This window comes from Mycetomoellerius zeteki, unplaced genomic scaffold (genome assembly GCF_001594055.1).
Source record: "Mycetomoellerius zeteki isolate Tzet28-1 unplaced genomic scaffold, Tzet1.0 scaffold159, whole genome shotgun sequence".
Lineage (NCBI taxonomy): Eukaryota > Metazoa > Arthropoda > Insecta > Hymenoptera > Formicidae > Mycetomoellerius > Mycetomoellerius zeteki.
This window is the reverse complement of record NW_017256542.1, coordinates 150,900-170,425: the sequence shown is the minus strand read 5'-3', so window position 1 is coordinate 170,425 and position 19,526 is coordinate 150,900. Positions and strand designations below refer to the sequence as shown.

General features: G+C 34.9%; 1 protein-coding gene across 1 annotated transcript in view; it reads left to right on the top strand.

Moving 5' to 3' along the window:
* Positions 1 to 18,243, top strand: part of LOC108721115 (uncharacterized) — a 44,157-nt gene extending 25,914 nt beyond the window's left edge. The window contains exons 2-5 of the mRNA XM_018445488.1: positions 5,265 to 5,563; positions 6,361 to 6,575; positions 16,650 to 16,957; positions 17,561 to 18,243. Coding sequence (XP_018300990.1) covers positions 5,266 to 5,563; positions 6,361 to 6,575; positions 16,650 to 16,957; positions 17,561 to 17,696 — 957 coding nt within the window. The 5' untranslated portion in view covers position 5,265 and the 3' untranslated portion in view covers positions 17,697 to 18,243. The remainder of the gene's footprint in view (positions 1 to 5,264; positions 5,564 to 6,360; positions 6,576 to 16,649; positions 16,958 to 17,560) is intronic.
* The last annotated feature ends 1,283 nt before the right edge of the window (positions 18,244 to 19,526 follow it).

The following is a 19,526-nucleotide window of genomic DNA, read 5'->3' as shown; positions in this document are numbered from 1 at the left end:
ATGAATATTTATAAGTGCAAGAAATTATAGAATCCTTTTACATGAGTAAAAGGCTTCTATAATTAGCAATTTCAATTAGTAATTTCGATTTTAATTTCGTAATTAGCAATTTCAATTAATAATTTCGAATTTGGAAATAAAAAAAAATGAACGGAATCTCTTATTTTACATTTAATAAAAGCGCTTTTGCGTTGCAGCGAGAATTGTTCATTCTTATTCACGTGAGTTCGAGCCATTCGATATTTTGTGTCAGCAGAAGCCAAAAAAGGAAGATATAAAACGTAATACGCATTCTCGTCTGTAGGCGAACGCGGAACGCTCTGTTTCGCGACTATGGCTGCAAGCGAATGCATAATCGTATTAGAGTCCAGTAGTGGCGCATTGGAATGGGATCTGGCAACTCCTTTCGAATATATGCACATCGTACATCCTCGTAAAAATGTTATATTTCACGATGACCCAATTCACCAGCGCGTATCGCCGCGCGTCGCCTCGTCGAACAATCTGGATGAATATTTTGGTAACGCATCTCCGGTCTGTTGCATCGTTTTGCAATTTAGATGCTGATGTACGAGCAGCTTATTGATTCTTTTAGCTCAAGTATTCAAAATATTTGCGATGGAGAATAGTGAATAATGGGCACCTACACTTTGCCGTTTGACGACGTCAAATTCAACGCGCCATGTCGGAACCGGATACCGCAATCCCATCCCTTTTACTCCCTTTTGGCTTTTTGCCGGAGCAACGTTCAATCTCATTAGCAGTCGTTGACACGTCATTGACAGAATTCCAGACGTTTCGAATGCGCACATCGAGATTCGCATATCGATCGCGAGCGAAATCATGAGAACGACAATACATGGTCGTTACGTGGATATGTTTCTCATGTTTAGGCAACGTGAATTGTATACATATTAGAGCAAACGTTGGCAGGAAGAAAAGCAAGAAAAGCGGAAACATGTCGAGTTCTTCGTGGAACGGTAGGACCATAAATTCTATGGTACAATGGGGACAATGCGTTAAACGAAATATACAACGCGGAAAGAAAAAAATCTCCTTCGTTGTGTTTAGTATAAATTATAAAAAAGAGGAAGAGAAAGAAAGAAAAAGGAAAATCGCTTATTTTCAATTTCACAGGTGTGATTCGTTTAGTATTAATTATCGTCATGCGAGACAAGTGCTGAACGTTCATTAATGCGAAGAACGAAGATTCGTGCACTGAATTTTCTTTGGCAGATTCCGGTCTCTGTATTCCAATTAATTACGAAACAGACGACTCATCATCGAGGGCACCGAAGACTACATCACGGGCTTTAATTAACATGACATGCGATTCTTTCAACCGTTCATGTCTGTGCGAGTATTAACGGGATATTATGGGTGAATTCATGAACTGTGCGGGTTTCTTCTACGATGGATACATTTCTTGTTCGCGTGGTGCTCGAGGGCGCAACTGGAGAGATCTCCGACGTTGGTACTAAAGACACAAAATGTTGGAACAAAAATACGCAATCTATTTATAAATATTATACTGCGAGATTGTCTCTTTCTCTCTCTCTCTCTCTCCCTCTCTTTCTCTCTCTCTATATATTATATATATATGAGCAAGGCGAGAGAAATTTATCGCGTAAAGATAAATAATTCAGTAAACGTATGAATAACAAGCAACAAACTAAACTATGAGCATAACAATGAACTGAACATGAATATAACAATTTAAATTATGCAACGACGTAAAATTCCCCATAGTCGTAACATAGTTGTAATTCTTCTTAAAATTGTTATTTGCGCGCAAATATTTATAGATATTGCAAATATTTAAACAATTTAATGGCATTTTTTAACAGGTGGGCTAATAGTTGAGCGTCAGTAACGCAAGGTGGATTACGCGAGCGGGCACGAAAAATGAAAGGTCCTGTGGAAGATGCTTGACAAAATTAATTAACGTCGATGTTACTAGCACTGCGTTATTTTCCTTCCTCTCTACCGTAACGAATTAATCCTGCCGCGGATCAAAGGGAGAGACTACCTTGCGCTGATTCCTGTATACATTTTGCGGAATCGCGAGAATTTCCACGGGTAGATAAGGCGAATCTCACAGGAATTCCAAAGAGAAAACCGCAGTTTCTCATTACCCTATCTGTTCTCATCGCGCACCTTTAACCTGATGTCAGACGGTAACCAAAACAGGTATTGCATTTGTACTGCAACAAACCGCAAATATTTTCCTATAAGACACGCCATGAAGTTTCATTAGAAATATAAAAGAGTTCGTATAATTCGTGTGTTGCTCAGTATGAAATACGTCCAATTTAACAAAATGATATTATGCCTTCGACTTTTTACATTTCACCATTTCATCATTTGCATTTTTTTTTCATTAAAAAAGCTATTCGCTTCTCGAATTGCATTACTTCTGTTTCTTTTTTTTGTACGTGTTTCTTTTTGTGTCTTGTATTTTCTCCCTTTGTACATTAAACGTAAATTTTTATTTTGCAAAAATCAAGTGATTCCGCATCACTTTTCTTTTTTTTGCGCATAGAATTTCTCTTGTTTGATATTACTGGCAGAAAGGGAAAATTCATCTTTCTAATCCTTCCGTAATCGCAGCTGTCCGTTTCTAACGAGTTGTATGCCTCAGCATTGTAATAATTATCGCTCGAAAGCCCATTTCTCGTCTCTGTCGATATCAATGCAACCCGATAACTGTCGCTGGAAAGAGTCATTTATGGCATTCCCATATCTGCATCGAAGATGTCAGCGACGTTAATTACAACTAGGGCAATTCTTGGATCTTTGTAATTAAACGTTATATTGCTTCGTAGCAGAAAGGAGATACGTCTGGTAGCGATATATTTGATTACATTTGCTGATGTTTTCGACAAAGATTTTAATTATAAATATCGACTCGTTTCATTTCTATTTCTTGCATTCATAACACGAAAATCTCATTCATCAATTAATGATTTATCAATTAATGATCGATTATTGAACATGTGGGACACAATATGCCTATTAGGAATTACTCTCTATAGAGAAAAATGCGGGCTATGCCTATAAATTTCTCAGAGTTGTAGATCCAATAATGTAGCGTTTATCATCTGTAGCCGTACACGCGGAAAAATATCTCATCACGAAATTGCCCACGCGACTCACAATAAAACGGCACGTCGCGTTACGTGCTTGGAAATTTCTCAGACTTTATCAGTATTCATGAAACTTTTACTCAGCTAAAGAGACGCGCTCATAAACTGTGCTTATACTTTGGAAAACTATCGGTTACTCGATCAGTTTGTTAAAGAAAAGTTAATCCCTCATGGACGAATACTCTCTCTCTCTTTCTGTATTCTTGGTTCATCCTAAAAAGTTGTCCTGGCGTATAACTAGTATCTTTGAGAAACAAACTCCAAATACACGTATATGTCTAAAGTCAGGCACGGAAGAAGTTCTGTGGTGAGTCTCAGCAGCGGGATGAGTAATGGGCAGGTCTGCGTACTGTAGCGAGCAGTTTGTCGTCGAAACTAACCAAGGTCCCTGGCAGCTCATTTCGCAGCAGGGCACGTAATTCAATTTCCATGTAGCGATTCCCCTGCTCTGGCCTCGTGCTTGACCCTCCTTGCCTAAACCGGGCGAGACCCGAAATTATCTCGGGGCGTCACTTTACCAGGCGTGAACACATTCTCGGGATATTTGCACGCGAGACGAATGTCAAAGCAAGTCTATTATCACATCATGTCTGCCTACGGCTTATCATATTATACAAAATAACATTAATAAGATTATCATTAATCTCAAATGGTTTCGACACTCTCCGTCTCATTCGCCGCAATCTCAGTATATACTTTTTCTGTTCTATTTTTATCTGAGCTTGTATAAATCTCCTGGTCTATATATAAGTATTAATGAACTAGAGTATGTTATAGAAAATATTTCATTTGTTCTTTAAAGCGATACCAATGATAGTCCAGTATGAAAGTACAGGATTAAATCGAGTACTCCGCTGAAAGTGGTTTAGGTAAGAAACGACGGAAGGATAATAAACGCGAAGGTGACAGTCCTTTTAATCTTGAGAGGATAAGAGTGCTCGAGGACGAAATCCGACGAGGATACTGAGAGGCATTGTTCATTTCGACGATATAAAACTGGATTGTGCGATCCGACGCGAACTTACTTGACTTCGTTCTCTTAGAAGTGACTTTCCAAATGTGAGGGGAATAAGATTTTCTCGGGAATTAAGAAACCTCTTTCTCTTTTTCCACCTCGGTAAAAGTCAAGTCAAAAGGACGACTTTACTTTCTCCCACTTTCTCGCTCTTTTTCTTTCTCGAGGCATAAAGGTCTCCGCTCTGTTTCTCATCGTGAAATTTAGCAAATCGATGATTTATTCCGAAAAGTTCAAATTGGATCGCGATATTAAAGATTCCACGCACAGAACGACTCAAGTAAATTTACATAAGGAATACGATAGGTATGCTTCGTTGATTCTTTTGGATGCAGCGACGATCGCGTTCCGAAGTTGAGACCAATCGCAGGGTTTCAGATTGTTAATTATAATACTTCTTCCTTTTTCCGATATATGATAATCTCGATATAACTAACTGTATGCGTTCTACGAATCAAAGGGCTGCCCATCGGAATTTTTTATAATTCAATTTGTCAATCGAATCTGGCGAGTGGATAGAGCCTGTTAAAAGTTTCGCCACGCTTTTTTTCTCGGCGAGTACGTCCCGAGCTCGCGTAATCACGTTTGTCACGCGAGAACCGATGCTGAGCGGGACGTTATTGCGAATAAACGTTACGAACTGATTCCAATTAAGGGCTATTATAGGGTCGTTAATAATGGCGCGCAGCACACGAGGTCGATAATGTTGTTTGGCAGATTATAGTGCGCACCAACTGTAATGGATTGTATGGGACTGATACAAATCTCAGTATCGTTAAGTCCCAAACATGACATATTATTTATGAAATTGTATAATTTTTTCATATAAATTAATCCTTCACAGTGGGAGCATTAATCTTCGAAAAATGAATAGTTCACAAGATGTTTCATGAATTTCATTCTGACAACACACACATATTCTGATACTTTCTTGCAGAATATTATTCTTGTGTAATTTTGATAGACCTGTGCAAGATATCTTTTCGAAGAAGAACATCGCATTACAGTTCATCCGAACTGTAATCTGGTCCATAATAGTTAATTACTTCTAATGTTTCATTACTCAGAATAAATTCTTTAAAAGGCTATCTGGATTTTTCTAGGATGCCTAACGAGAACGTGTGTGCCTGTGGCGTAGTCGTAGGTCTACCGAAATGCCAGGGAAAGCTGGCCATTCTTCTGCCCAAGACGAAGGGCAACAAGTCAGAGGGCAAAAGCTCGCGGAAACAACTCGAAGAAGGGCAAATACCGAAGACTCGAACGTCGAATGAGATCGGAAGTAGCAGCATGGTGACTGAATCCGCGAGATCCTCTATGAAGAGCAGTAAGCACGAGAAGCGGCTCACTCACTCGCGGAGGACTCGAAGCGCCGACAGAGCCGAATCACATTATACTTATATCGGTCAGTCAGTTCGCGTATTAAGTTCAAACTTCTATTTACTATTATCATAATATCGAAAGAACATTTATTCCAAATATCTATCATGTTTTACGGTATTATAAATTTTTTTAAATGTGTAAGTCACACTTGTAAATTTATAATATTAAGAGCCTATCCGTAACTCTCAATGATTGTAACTGTAGTGTTACAGTGTCATCGCGCATGTTTTATAAAAAAGCTGCGCAACGACACTGTAAGTTAAGAATTAACAAAAATAAAACCCTGAATCAGATTTAATTTGAGTTATTTTTAATCATTTCTATAAAGTACCACTTCTACTCATTATGTTATTAATTTAATTACAAAAATGGAATTAAATATTTTAATATGTATGTGCATTTTCATGTGGACGTTGTTTATTTTAAAATTAATCTCAGAAATGTGGATTCATTTATATTTTGACATAGACGAAGTTAAAACTAAATGTTATTTAACTCAAGGGATTGGGTTACTATTGCTCCTTTGATATTCAAGTAGATAGATGAAAATATGTAAAATACATATATGTATGGATAAAAGTTCACTAACAAGGAAAGTTTCACAACTGTCCGGAACCGATTTGATTCTCCATGAAATATGTTGTTAAACACGAAAATCTAAGAGGCACGTATAAAAAAATACGTGATGTCTCTTAGATTTTCGTGTTTAACAACATATTTCATGGAGAATCAAATCGGTTCCGGACAGTTGTGAAACTTCCCTTGTAAGAATAAGGAAAAAGATAGAAAGAATGTTGCATTTTTTGTTCTCGACATTAGATTCCGGTTCGAGTATCCTCGGCGGTGGGATTCGTGAGAACACTATACCGGAAGCGCTGTATGCCACCATACCAGATACGCCAAATACGAGCATCAATGAAAGTGGGACAAGTCGGCCAAATTCACAGAGCAGATCGCAACCTGTTTACTCTGCAATTCCGTCTATGACGTCGCCGCCGCCGACGTACGACGTTGCAACTGCAAAAACGTGGCAGGTGAGATTCACCGCAGTTTATTTTTGTTATGTACGTTTTTCTTTCCGTTTGATGTTGATGCGCAGTAAATAAAAGAAATATCGTTAATAATATTGCTACGTTTCTCACAACGCTTGAAGTTAAATTCGATAGTAAATCATCTCGTAATAATTTCTGGTTTGTAACATCCGAGTTAATTTTCGTGAAATTAAACATGTATGTATATGTACACAATACGAAAAGCAGCATTGAATTTATTATCTCCTAATTTAAATTTAATATAATATGATAACAACGTAATAATGAGTAGCATCTTCATAAATTAAATTTAAATATTTCAATATTAATCCGTATTACTAAGACCGTTTATTGTAATTAAATCTATTATCTATATTTCTCCCTTTCTCTCTCTCTCTCTCTCTCTCTCTCTCTCTCTCTCGTTCTACATACAATTCTACACGGTCATGTGTCCCAAATAGCAGAAATTAAATTCCTGTAGAAATTAAATCTAAATGAAATATCTATAAGCTTTTATATCAATTGGCATTTTAATTGAGTTTTCTGGTCGTTGATCCGTATTACGTAAGGATTCATTAGTTTATTCGATTTGTTACTTGTACTCTTGATAAGATTTCTCGAACTTTTGCGATAGTCGGATTTAGGATCGCCGTTGCTACCATCCAAAGCAGCGTTTTTAAAAACAATGCCAACTACATCTCTCTCGGGGAATTGACTTAATAAATAATTCTATGTTATTACTTCCCTACAAACTACTTTTTCGACGAGCTAGTATTTCAACGAAGATAATATTACGCAGTTTACCGTTGTACAATGAAGTTCCAGAGCGGTACAAGCGGATAGCAGTTCCCGACAGCGGTCAATATTCTACAATGGCTACAATCGGTATTCGGTCATTTGTAAGAGTGTAACGCTCGTAAAGCAATAACAGTTGGTAGGACAATAGTTACAAATTGTCATCGTCTCCCGCGTGCTTTAAATGATATAACGATATAACCAGAATATTAATTCTAGCAATCGTAGATACTATGTACACTGCTGGCGCACTAATATGACGGTCCAGTCGCGACACATGTAGCATATCAACGACGATATACCAGTATGTTTCGCTTCGGCTGGTTCTGCCTGATAAAGCCGGTTATTCAATCACATAATATCTCGAGTTATCGAAACGAATTATCGCTCCGTACGCGGTCACGATAGCTCTTGCAGGAATGTCGTACGTCACTTGATGTGTATTCTGCTGCGCAATTCTGTGACGAGCAGATGACAAGGAAATTGGCAGCGATCTAACAATCAGTCACTTTCCCCGAAACGTCCTGCGAAGATCGATAATCGAAACGAGGCTCGTTCAGACTAGAGCACTGTAATCGATCTCACGCGCAATCGGTACAGTCGCAAATTGGCCTTTTGTGGGATGCCAAATGAGTTATTAGTAATTACAATTAGTAATTAGTCGATGTTGACGACCGACTATGATTACCAAAACATCAATAGATCTCGTGGCTGTTATGCAAACAACGCGATCCTGCAATAACAAGAATTGTAATTATTATATTAAGCTTTTACAAGATTGCTTGTTTAGCTTTTGTGAAAAAGAAAAATTATTTTAAATATGACCGCGTTTAATAAATTGCGACACTATTGCAAACAAGGTGAAAAAAAGAACGAAATTAAAACCATATGAATACATTTTTATAATTAATCAATTTTCAAGAAAATGCAATTTTATATATAAAAATATTTAAGCGTATGCGTTTATTTAATTACGTATCAATATCCAAATACATTTGTTGACGTGTATACGTACAAGATAATGAGTTACTATATATTATTCTGTTGTGCAATATACTGTGTTTATTTTAACGACAAACGCTGATCGATATGGTTTCTTGTTTTCATTAATTATTTGAAATAACAAAATATAACAAGCATAAATACTTTTATATAATAAGTTATATATTTCTAATATCGATAACTAATGTTGGCTTTGTTTAATTATTATACGAAAAGGGTTTAAATATCTAAAAATTTAATTAGTATTACATACAGATCTGAGAATAATTTTGTTAGATTATCAAAATAATTATTTAAAACGCTCAATCTGTTTGTTAGTGTCAAAATTTTTTGCAACATTGCTCCTCAGACTCGAGTTTCTTACACAATTATTTTGATAGTCTAACAAAATTATTTTCAGATCTGTATCTATAAGCTCAATTTTTATATAATTTTGATAAAATCATTCTTTCTCTATGTACATAATATGCATATATATTACTTTTTATGTTTCTGATATAGCGTTGATAATATGAACGTAACACCTCAAAATATATTATATATCTGAATCTAGTTTAATGTCCGGTCTGACGACTGTACGGAACAGAGTATGGAATAAATTACGAAAAGCTTGTCGGACTATTTCGAAAATCTGTTTATCATCTTGTATAAGCCTCAGTTGTGCATACAATGTGTTGACAACTCATATCTCATGTTGTTTTATGTACGTCTTACATATATTTTACATATATATGCGAGAACACTAAAGTGTTATTTGCAAACTTTATTATGTGTTGTAACTGACGATATACCAAGATTGATGTTCTAGGCATTACGCGGAAATAACGTTGAAACATATTACGTTGCAACATCCTTTTCATCTTTCATTTCCCAATCAATCTGATTCTGTGCATGTATGCCTACGATCATTTAAAATTATCGGTCCAAATTTACGCAACAATTCCGCCACGACACAATAGTTTAGATTAATTTTAAAATATTCAAAATTTTCAATCTTTATTTTATACTTTCTTTTACAGTGAACAATGTATTATGTCTATACTATACTTTGTGAGCAATATCGATCCGTGATGACGCAATAAAAATATTTTGTTCGTGTTCTCGAACATTAATATGTATTTGTCAGTACATGGTGAATTCGAGTTTATATTCACAGACCGGAAATATCAATATACGTCGTACTGCGCTTTTATAAAAAAAACCTAGTTGCTATTAAAGAAATTTAAATCTGCGAATTTAATTTGTGAATTTCATTGATAAATCCTTTTTACAGAGAAAGTATTTATATTATATTATTTTGATTTAGTTCAATTCGAAGCCACGTATCAGCTTATAAAGAATACGACCATTTTCGAGATTTTTTCAAATATCAAAGTTCGCCTAGTATTCCATCCGTATTATTCTGGTAAAATGCCGAAAATTACAAGTAACATCGAAATAAATTTGGCATTGCGAGTAATGCCAAATTTAAAACAATCCGTCTTTGATATGTTGCGTTCGATTTTTTTAAAAAGATAGAAAAAGTAGGAGAATTGTTTAATATTGCTACGATTATTGTTTCGCAATTTATTTAAATATGATAAAGCAAGATAAATAAGCAGCGAAGTTTACGTTCTATAACAAAGTTCTTTTTCTCTTACATTTTTCGTCTGATTCTATTATACAGAGCCAATAATAAACATTTCAATTTATATAACATGTATGTAAATATCGGGTAATGAAGGTAACTAGTTACTGTAATTGTGTTACTTAGTTACTTATTGTTAGTTACCTTGTTGTAATAACGATTTGGTAATGACGTTGCGAATTTTTTATGATGATAATGTAACACCAGATTTGGAACAGTCAACAGTTACTTATAATGGGTTGGAAAAGTCGTTTGTCACTGAAAAATATAACTCGCAATTTTTATAACTCGTTAATTTTTAATGTAACTTGTAATGAAGTAATGAAGAACTTTACGGCGTTACTTATTACTTTTTTCAATAAGTAACGTGTAATGATGACAATTTATTTTTCAAAATGACTTTCCTAACCTTAGCGTAACCCTAGCGTTTAGTTAGTTTCATTATTACAGTCAAAAAAATTGCAACAACATTATCAAATTGTTATTATGAAAAGTAATTATTATAAAAATTAACTAATTATTATAAAAGTTATTATAAAAATAATGAAAAATAATTCTTCCATTTCCTGGTAAATATATTATATTAATCTTAATAATATAATAATCCTAATATCTGTGAAATTAAATCTAATATCTCTGAAACATAAAAGTGAGCAATAAACAATCAATATGAAGTTTACGGTTATATAGTGCTTAGAAAATGCAATTAACTCCGTGTGCTATTCGATCCACTGCCTGTACATTAAATTTCGGCGACCCAATTGTTCGAGTTTACTTCGGTCACGTTCCTCCGAAGAGATTCACCATCTCAAAGAGGAGTTGCTTTATCGAGGCGAACAACTACGACAGAAACAGCGAGGTAAAAGAGAGAGGGAGGAAAATTCAATGTACGGCTTCTTAACTCGAGGACCATTCTAATTCGGTTGGCTGCCCAATTTCGTTGCGTACATGTAGTTCTCCGGCGCCGACTGGAACATAAATTCTTCTGTCACGTTATACTACAGTAGTTGTTGCCATCGTCACAGTCAAAAAAGTGATATTCTGCATCGAAAATTGGTGCTAAACGTCACAAATTTGTAATCATCTTGTTTTCAAAATTTCTGCAATACGATACAATTTAATTATTATTAATTATTATTAATGTTAAATTAATGTTAAATGTAAATCTATCAGAAAGGAGATAATCTTGTTTACGTGGCTACATACTTTAATAATTTATTTATTTTTCGATATAAAGATTTAATAAACATGATTATCTCCTTTTCGGCAGATTATCTCGTTGTTTTAATATTAAATTACTATCGAATTACAAAATTGTTTAAAATGAGATTACGAATTTGTAACGTTTAGCACCTACATTGTGACATTTTTCGATGCAGAATATTAGTTTTTTATTACATAATTTTGTCGAATTCTTTCATGAATTGTCAAATTTTATGTTAGCGCCATTTATTGAATAAAATTGTCTTTTACTTACATTTCAAAATTATCCTTTATAAAAAAAAAATAATAAGTGATCATAGGAAATTTTTGTAACAATACTATTGTTCAAAATATTGGAAGTAAAAAATATCGGAATAAAATTCCAACGATTATCTCGCATCGGTTTTTTTCTTTTATATTTAACGTTACGGAAAGATCGCTACTATTCGCGCACGCGTGATGAAATGATAATGATTGGCATATTATTCTCGGTTTGTCCAAATAACATTGATGTGGGTTAAAGAAAAAGCTCGAGGTCAGGGAATAATCGCGATGACAAATTTTTTAACAGGCTTTTTATGTGTTTCGCAATAATAAGGAGACTCCGTTTGCACTTGGCTGCTCCAAAATGAAAAGATCATCAAAGGAGAAAAAAAGTCGTGAAAAAAAGTTAAAATTGTTCTCAAGCTGGAACGTTATGCAGCAGTATCGCTCGAGCGAGCAAGCGCAAGCTAAGAAAGTGCTCGTATGAAATGTAAAACCATCCTGGGGAAGTTCACTACGGTACGCACAGCTAAATTGTGTGGTCTGATAAAAGAAGACTCTCGGAAAAACATCCTTGAGACCGTAATTGTGGTTCATATATCTTACAGAAAAGAGGGAGATAGAAATAGATAGAGAGAGAGGGGGGAGGGGCAAGTTATAGTTGCTCGTTAGTCGACCCATAATCACTATGATCTTGGATCGTTTATATAAAAGAAAGAGCACATTATTTTCTGCTAGATTTTTCTCGAAAGGACTACTTTATGAGCGTCATCAGGAATATGTTTTAAACATTTCAGAATATTTCGTCGTCTCTCTAGTACTTTCTATATGCACTTTGCAATTAATTTACTCACTAATACCTTTGCCTGAAACAATTTCGGTTAGTGAAATGAATTTCGCGTGCATCCAAGGTTTTTCGTGACTCCAATAATATTTTCATTTACAAAATGCGACCGCTCGTGCGCAAAGATTAAATCGCTATAGCGGTCAAATAGACGTCCGATTCGTTCAAACAACCATTGGAAAAATGTATGTTCTATGTATTCCCCGGCTTTGCTGTAAGATGAGAAAAAGGAGTTAGCGATAGGCTTTTCTCTCGAGAGCTCTCGAGTTTATTTCACGAGGTCCTTTAATGTCTGTTTCCATTCACGAGCTGCAGGCGTGCGAGGCACTCGCGCCTTCTAATTTGAATAACAGTCTCGCCTTTACTATTTTTTCGCGAGGCCGCGAGGGCTACATTGTGCCCGCGAGAGTCACCCATTTGTCAGGAATCCCTTCGCGAAAAGGTGCAAAGAAGTTCCCTCGGACGCGTGGGACGAGAAAATCCTTTATCGAGCGAACGAGCGCGCGCGATGATTCAGTTCACGCAATTACGGGCAAACTGACGTGTATTATCACATCCCTGCGAACTTCCGGGAAAACTTGGTCTCCTTCGCTAATGAAATTTTCTCTATCATGAAATCGTAACGAAAATTCTGAGAACTTCGGAACATCGATTCCAGTTAGAGATTAATTATTGACTGAATATCGGATAATACAGTAGATAATAGGTTTCACTGAATTCTACAATTCTGATTACGAGTCGACTTGTTGTAGGCGCGGCGTTATATCAGCGAACTGAAAATTTCATGCCGCAATATGTTGCCGTGGGTGAGAAGCCGTAGTTAAGCTGTCTTCATTGCGACACGAAGCATTTACATTAAAGAACGGTGGTTTTGAATATTTAGGCGGAGAGATAACATGTAATACTCTGAGGCTTCACGGGACTGCTCTGCAGTCTGCAATTAGGGAGAATGTAAAATATATTCTCGCAGGCTTGCTCTCATATTAATTTCACCGCGTGAATTAGCCCAAATGATACAAGCGGCGCAAATGATGAAGAGGGACTGAAGGTTGGTTACGGCTGCAAGAGACTGAAAATGTTTGATGGACAGAGAGAGAAAGAGATGGACGAAAGAGAGAATATATATATAAATATGTAATAGAGAAATAAAATCAAAACTAGATAGGAGCTTGATATGCCTGCGAAAAGGGAGAAGAAATGAGACGAGCGAAAATTAGTACGAGAAGGCAAATTATGATATTATGAAGAGATCGTATGAAACGAAAACAAGCGAAAATTTCCAGTCAAACTGCTATGATGAAAAAGATTTACAATATTTATCACCGTAGGGGACATTTCTCGTTATCGCATTTCGCACATGTAAATCTAACAATCGTCGTAAGGATAACAGAAGACAATATTTTTATTAATTAATAATTTTTAAGCTATATTAATAATTAAGATAGAAATTAGTTAGTAGATCTCATAAAGTGTAAATAAGAACTTAAAATGAATACAGAAATTAAGAGAGAAATCATGCGTTTGTATATCACAAGATTGATACGACTTGAAAAACTTTGACATCTGATCCTGAAAAATCGCGTGCATCATATGTAGAATTGAAGATAGTTTTGTCGAAATCTTTGCATAGCATTTTCAGGAGAAACATAATCACCCCGGAGCGAAGCTACTGCGAACGGAAAAACGCAACCACGGGGCTCTGGACGATCCTCTTAAACGAACGCCTGAGGGTAACCACGCTCGTCTCACGTTGGAAAATGAAATCACAAGATAATAATCCCGAAATTCAATTTCACTCTTCCTTCTCGTCGAGTGGAAGATCGTAGTTGCTGGCAGTTGACTTCGTCAAAAGCGAAGATAGCAAGAATCGAAAAGTCCTCTCCTACTCGAGTGAAGGACAAAAGTGATCGGGGAAACTCGATGTTAGACTTTCTGCTTGTTGTTGCGGTTTCATTCTACCTCGTGACTCTTTTATTCTCATATCTATATCGAATATTTTCATGACTAGATCAAGAGGAATTTCTCAATGAGGAGAAAGAGAAATTTTTCGATCATTTTGCTATTGACGTATTCGAGGTTTCATTATAATCCTTGAAACGAAATGCAGTTATGTCATTGGCGTACCAACAACTTCCTTGATATGCGTTTTATTTTTGTAAAGCATAAAATATCTCTCGCGATAGGATACATATTTATAGCCCAAGTTTCATGACGTTCGATAAAGCTTAGATTCGCGGATATAAAGAAGTGCATCGTATGTTTCCATTTGCAGATGACATCTACGTTACTATGAACATATATACGTAGATAACCGTACTATTTCTTCCTATTAAATTTTCATTCCTTTTACGCTAGAAGCCAAAACTGAATATAGATTAGAGTTTTCTTGATTATTTAGTAAATTCCATTTCTTCTTGGACCAATGGAAGCGATAAAATATGTAACTGAAAATATTTAATATAAAATTTAATATTAATAAGAGAGAGAGAGAGAGAGAGAGAAAGAGAGAGATCGTAAAATGTCTTCTGAATTTTCTACATTAAAAATTACTTTTTTTGTATAATTTTGTAACTTTATATATTATATATAATAATATATATATATATTAAGATATTTTTAAATAATTACACTGTATTTAGAATTGTTGAATTATTTAGTTGAAAACTGAAACATAAAATTGTACAAAACTGTACAACACTTCTAACTTAATACTTTTATCATACCTAGATACAGAGAGAAATTCAAAAGAAACATGTTTGTGGCATGTTTGCGGCCAAACATATACATATGTATAGTCGGTATTATTTTTAGTCTTTTGGAGAGAAGGTAATTTTTAATTTTAAAATGTAGCGTAATATTAAACATATAAAAATGTTTAATAAAATATATGTGAAAATTATTTAAAGTCATTTTTGCGTAAAATCTTAATAGCATAATGTTAATATTAAATACAAAACATTATGCTACAATTATACGATTAAACAAGAGTCGACACCTTTTGCGCAAAAGGAGAGGATGTATACTCGCAAGCTCCCGCAAGCTTTTATGATATAATATGCCTGGCAAGACGGCCTGGTGAGAAACGAGAGAAGTTTTTTCGCTGCGTTTTATGCCGTGGCTGTAAACCGCGGTTGGTTTAAGGAGAACATTAAAAAAACAGTTCGTGGCTTTATTATAATTTTCAGCGTGATATAACGAAAAATGTGGAATGAATTTACACGGCTAATTTCGTTATTCCAGCTTCCATTGATGAATTTATATGAATTGCAAAAGTTTACTTTTTATAAAATTAATAACATTAATTGTGCTGTTTACAAACACGATTATTCTCGTTGTTATATCAAAGAATTATTATATAATATCAAAGCTATTATATCAAAGAAATTGAAGAATCAGACGACAGACTCGAAGTCCACTATTTTTCTTGAGTTAAAATGGATCGCAGCCACAGTTTTATTTCGCGAAATAACAAATTGTTGTTTCGCATCTGAAACACGATACAAAAGATCAGATATCGAAACCACAGCCTTGCAAACATAATGGTAAGTAACTACAACCTGGGAATCGGAGTTACGGATAGAGTAACGTGACCCTAATGTGGTCTCGCGAGCAGTGAGAGATTTCTGAAGTTACTGTTAATTAATTCTGTTAATTAATCAAGGACTATTCTTATGACGAACATTGTTAAACAAAATGGAATGCGAGAGAGTGAAAATGTTATGCCTCATTAATATATCTCAATTTCGTTTATTGCTTCTGATTACAGTAATTGATCATTAACAACGATGTTTTTAAACATAAAACAATAAACTTGTTAGAAGTAAAGAGACAGGCATAAAAATAGCACTTCCTATTTGTGAATGTTCTGTATATCGGACCTTGTCCTAGTTACTTATCTTGAAAGCAGATTTTAAATGAAATCGTCACAAATATCCTCTCACATAGAGCGCAATTAAAAAATTTTTTTAATTTTTTGTAACACATGCATTTTTCGTGTACATATTTCTCGCTTAAAATTGTACGTTATTGCGTACTATGGTACGTTAAAAATGTAATTGATTTTAAAAGAATTATTTGTAGACCTAAAGAACATTTGTAAAAATTGTAAAAATAATTTGTTGTATACGAAATATTGAGTAAATAATTCAACAAAAAATAACTCCAACTCATTTAATTAAAATATTATTTATTTCAACCATTATAATATCTAAAATAGCAAGCTTTTAAATTCAGACGCTCTTAGTGTCTTTTCCATCTCTCTACATGTATGTGTTTGCAATTACTGTATATTTTGTCTTATATCTTTTCTTTATTAACTATGAGGCATATTTTCATTTTGCAGAACGGTCTGCCACCGACGTACGAGGAGTATCTTTATCACAAGAACGCAATGACGTCACGCTCGCATACTCCTCCACCACCGTGGTCTGACTCGACGACGTCTAATCAGGCTTCGAATATCTCACGACGTGAGCTCTTGGCCAGCCAACCTGAGCTTCGCGAGTATTTGACGCAGCTGGCGCTAAGCGATCGTGGCTTACAGCATCAACATCAACAGCAACGACAACAATCTAGAGACGACGTCTACTCACAATCAGTCCCGAGGGTACAGGTCAGAGTGCAGAGACGTGCGCGGGCAATGCCTCTCAGGTGAGTAGTCGAAGAGGCTGTAAGAGCTGACTCGGCTGTCACGTCTCGTATCTCGGACTCGGTATCGCTCGTGGAATAATTCACGCAGTTTCCGGGATGGCCATATGCGACTACGACACCGCCGGGAGTTAGCTTGGCTAAGGAGGTACTTGGCTACCTCGAGACATTTTGAGGCGCTGAGAACTAGTAGCAGGTTTAAAGTGGTTTAGAAAAATAGCAGAGGCAGCAATTATGTAAATGCTGAGCATCCTGAGATTTTTTCTCTGCCTTTTTTCTCTACTATAATCGCGAGCAAATTAAGAGGAAAATGATAAGAATAATTTCAAGAGTTCTCTGAAACGTGTTACACATTTGTCCTCGAGTAAAAATGTTCGAGAGTGTAATCATTAATTTGATTAAAATTATATATAATTCAAAGAGTAGAATAATTTTTTCTATCTATTTATTTATTTATTTTATTCTATCTATCTATTTGTTGTATATTTTAACTATTTCTGCCATGATTTCACGAAGCACACTAAAACTTTCTATTTTTATTTTAAATATTTTTAGTTATACAACAAGAAACATTTTTCAATCGGAAAAATTAAAATATGTTTGCAGATCGCAGAGTGAAAGTCGAGCGCAACAACAAAGAATTGCGGCTATGTATACGGATGCTGCGTTTTGCATGGAAACCACGGTACTGCAGTCGGCTTTCGATTCTGGGCCAGGATTTGCTCTCTGCAGCCTGATGTAAAAGGACGAATAACTTCACTTTAACAGGAAATTGCAGGAAGGTTGATACTATCATCAATCCACAATCGAGTTCATTCGCGAATGTTTTCCTTGGTAGTTGAGCTGTGTCAAAAAAAAGCGTTTGCGAAATCACTCGACCGTGGATTGATATATGACGTATTAATCTATTCGCGATTCATGTATGCAACGAGATATAGTATTGTTGCAATGTCGCGTCTCGGTGCTTATGAATTTAATGAATAAAGCCTCATAATTAGTTTTGATTCCTGATAGTAAAGTATCATTGCCTCATAAGTATATGTGAATATGTAAGTATCAAATGGTATTTCTAAACGGTATCTACTTGAAAGTATCTATTTTCTACAATTATTTCTTGAATGCAATCGGTATCACAATTTTACGTACTTCTGTACGCCGGTATCCCTAGAAGGACTCTAACCGTCGCCTAATTTTCTTTTTAATTGGCATGCCCGCACAATGGTAGTACCAACCAAAATGTAGTGAGAACGTATATAATATATTCACACCAAATACACACATTTCAAACACGCACATATATTTTACATTTATATATGCCATTTTGTGGGCATGATCTTCTTCTAAAGTCATTGCTGTATACTAAGTGTCTAGATATGTTCACTATTTATAATCAATTATTACTGATCAAAATATCTGTTAATTTTTTATTTAATTTTTACAGACAACTAACAAAAGAAAGCAAAGAAATATAATATGTATGTTCATAAACATATATATATTTAAAATAATTTTTAAAATAAAGTAATAAGAATTCATTATGGAATTAAGCTATTTCGCAACATTTTCTATTATATGAATTATAAGAAGATTGCGATAAATTAGTTAAATTTTAGTTTTAATGAAAATTATTCCAAATAAAGAAATATGCATTTTTCAGATCTTTTTTTCATAGAAAACTCGCTAAATGATGAGCTTTGATTCTTAATTTGATATCCAATTTCCATTCTCCAGACGATGATGATATTTGACGCCGAATAAATCTTCCAGCCTTTTACCAGAAAAAAATACGATAAGCAACGAGGCTGTTGAACACGCAAGTGTAGTATGAAAAAGCAAGCTTTGTATTTGTAGTATAGGAAATCAGAATTTTCAACAATGTGTCATAGAACAAGTTCCGCTATTTTAGAATGCTTATAAAGGAGAGAGAGAGAGAGAGAAAGAAAGAGAGAGAGAGAGAGAGAGAGAGAAAGAAAGAAGGAGAAACTTGATGACCCAAACCGATCAGAGACAATTGAGATACAATAGATCGGATATACGATTTTGCTATCCGCTTCGTTTGGTCACACAAAGAACAACGATGAATAATGAATGCGCTCTCATTTTTCCGGATCAGCAAAGAGAAATTTCTAGCTTTTCGGACAAACAATAGAATTTTAGTTTCTACGGGTATAAACAACGATCATATAAACAATATCATATATTGAAGCCACACAGATTTAATTTTTCAAACTCTGTGGAATTTTTCTGCTGGACAGCAATTCTAGTCTGTGTGTTTTTCAAAAGAAAAAAAAAACGTGAAGAAACTCTTTCGCGCTGAATATCATTTTAAAGAATGGAAATTAAATATTGAGCCGCATGTTGACTTAATATACTCTCCTTTTATAGAATTATAATTCATATTAAATCTAATTTATCCAGTTCATTTCACAATCTCATTATAAAATAGAAAGCGTTGCGGAATGAAATCCTGAAAGCAAAAATTAATATCAGAATTTTATTTTTGTTGAATTGGGGAAAAATTTTGCTGTAAACAAAATTTAATTTGAGATTTAATAATTATGATATTCAATGT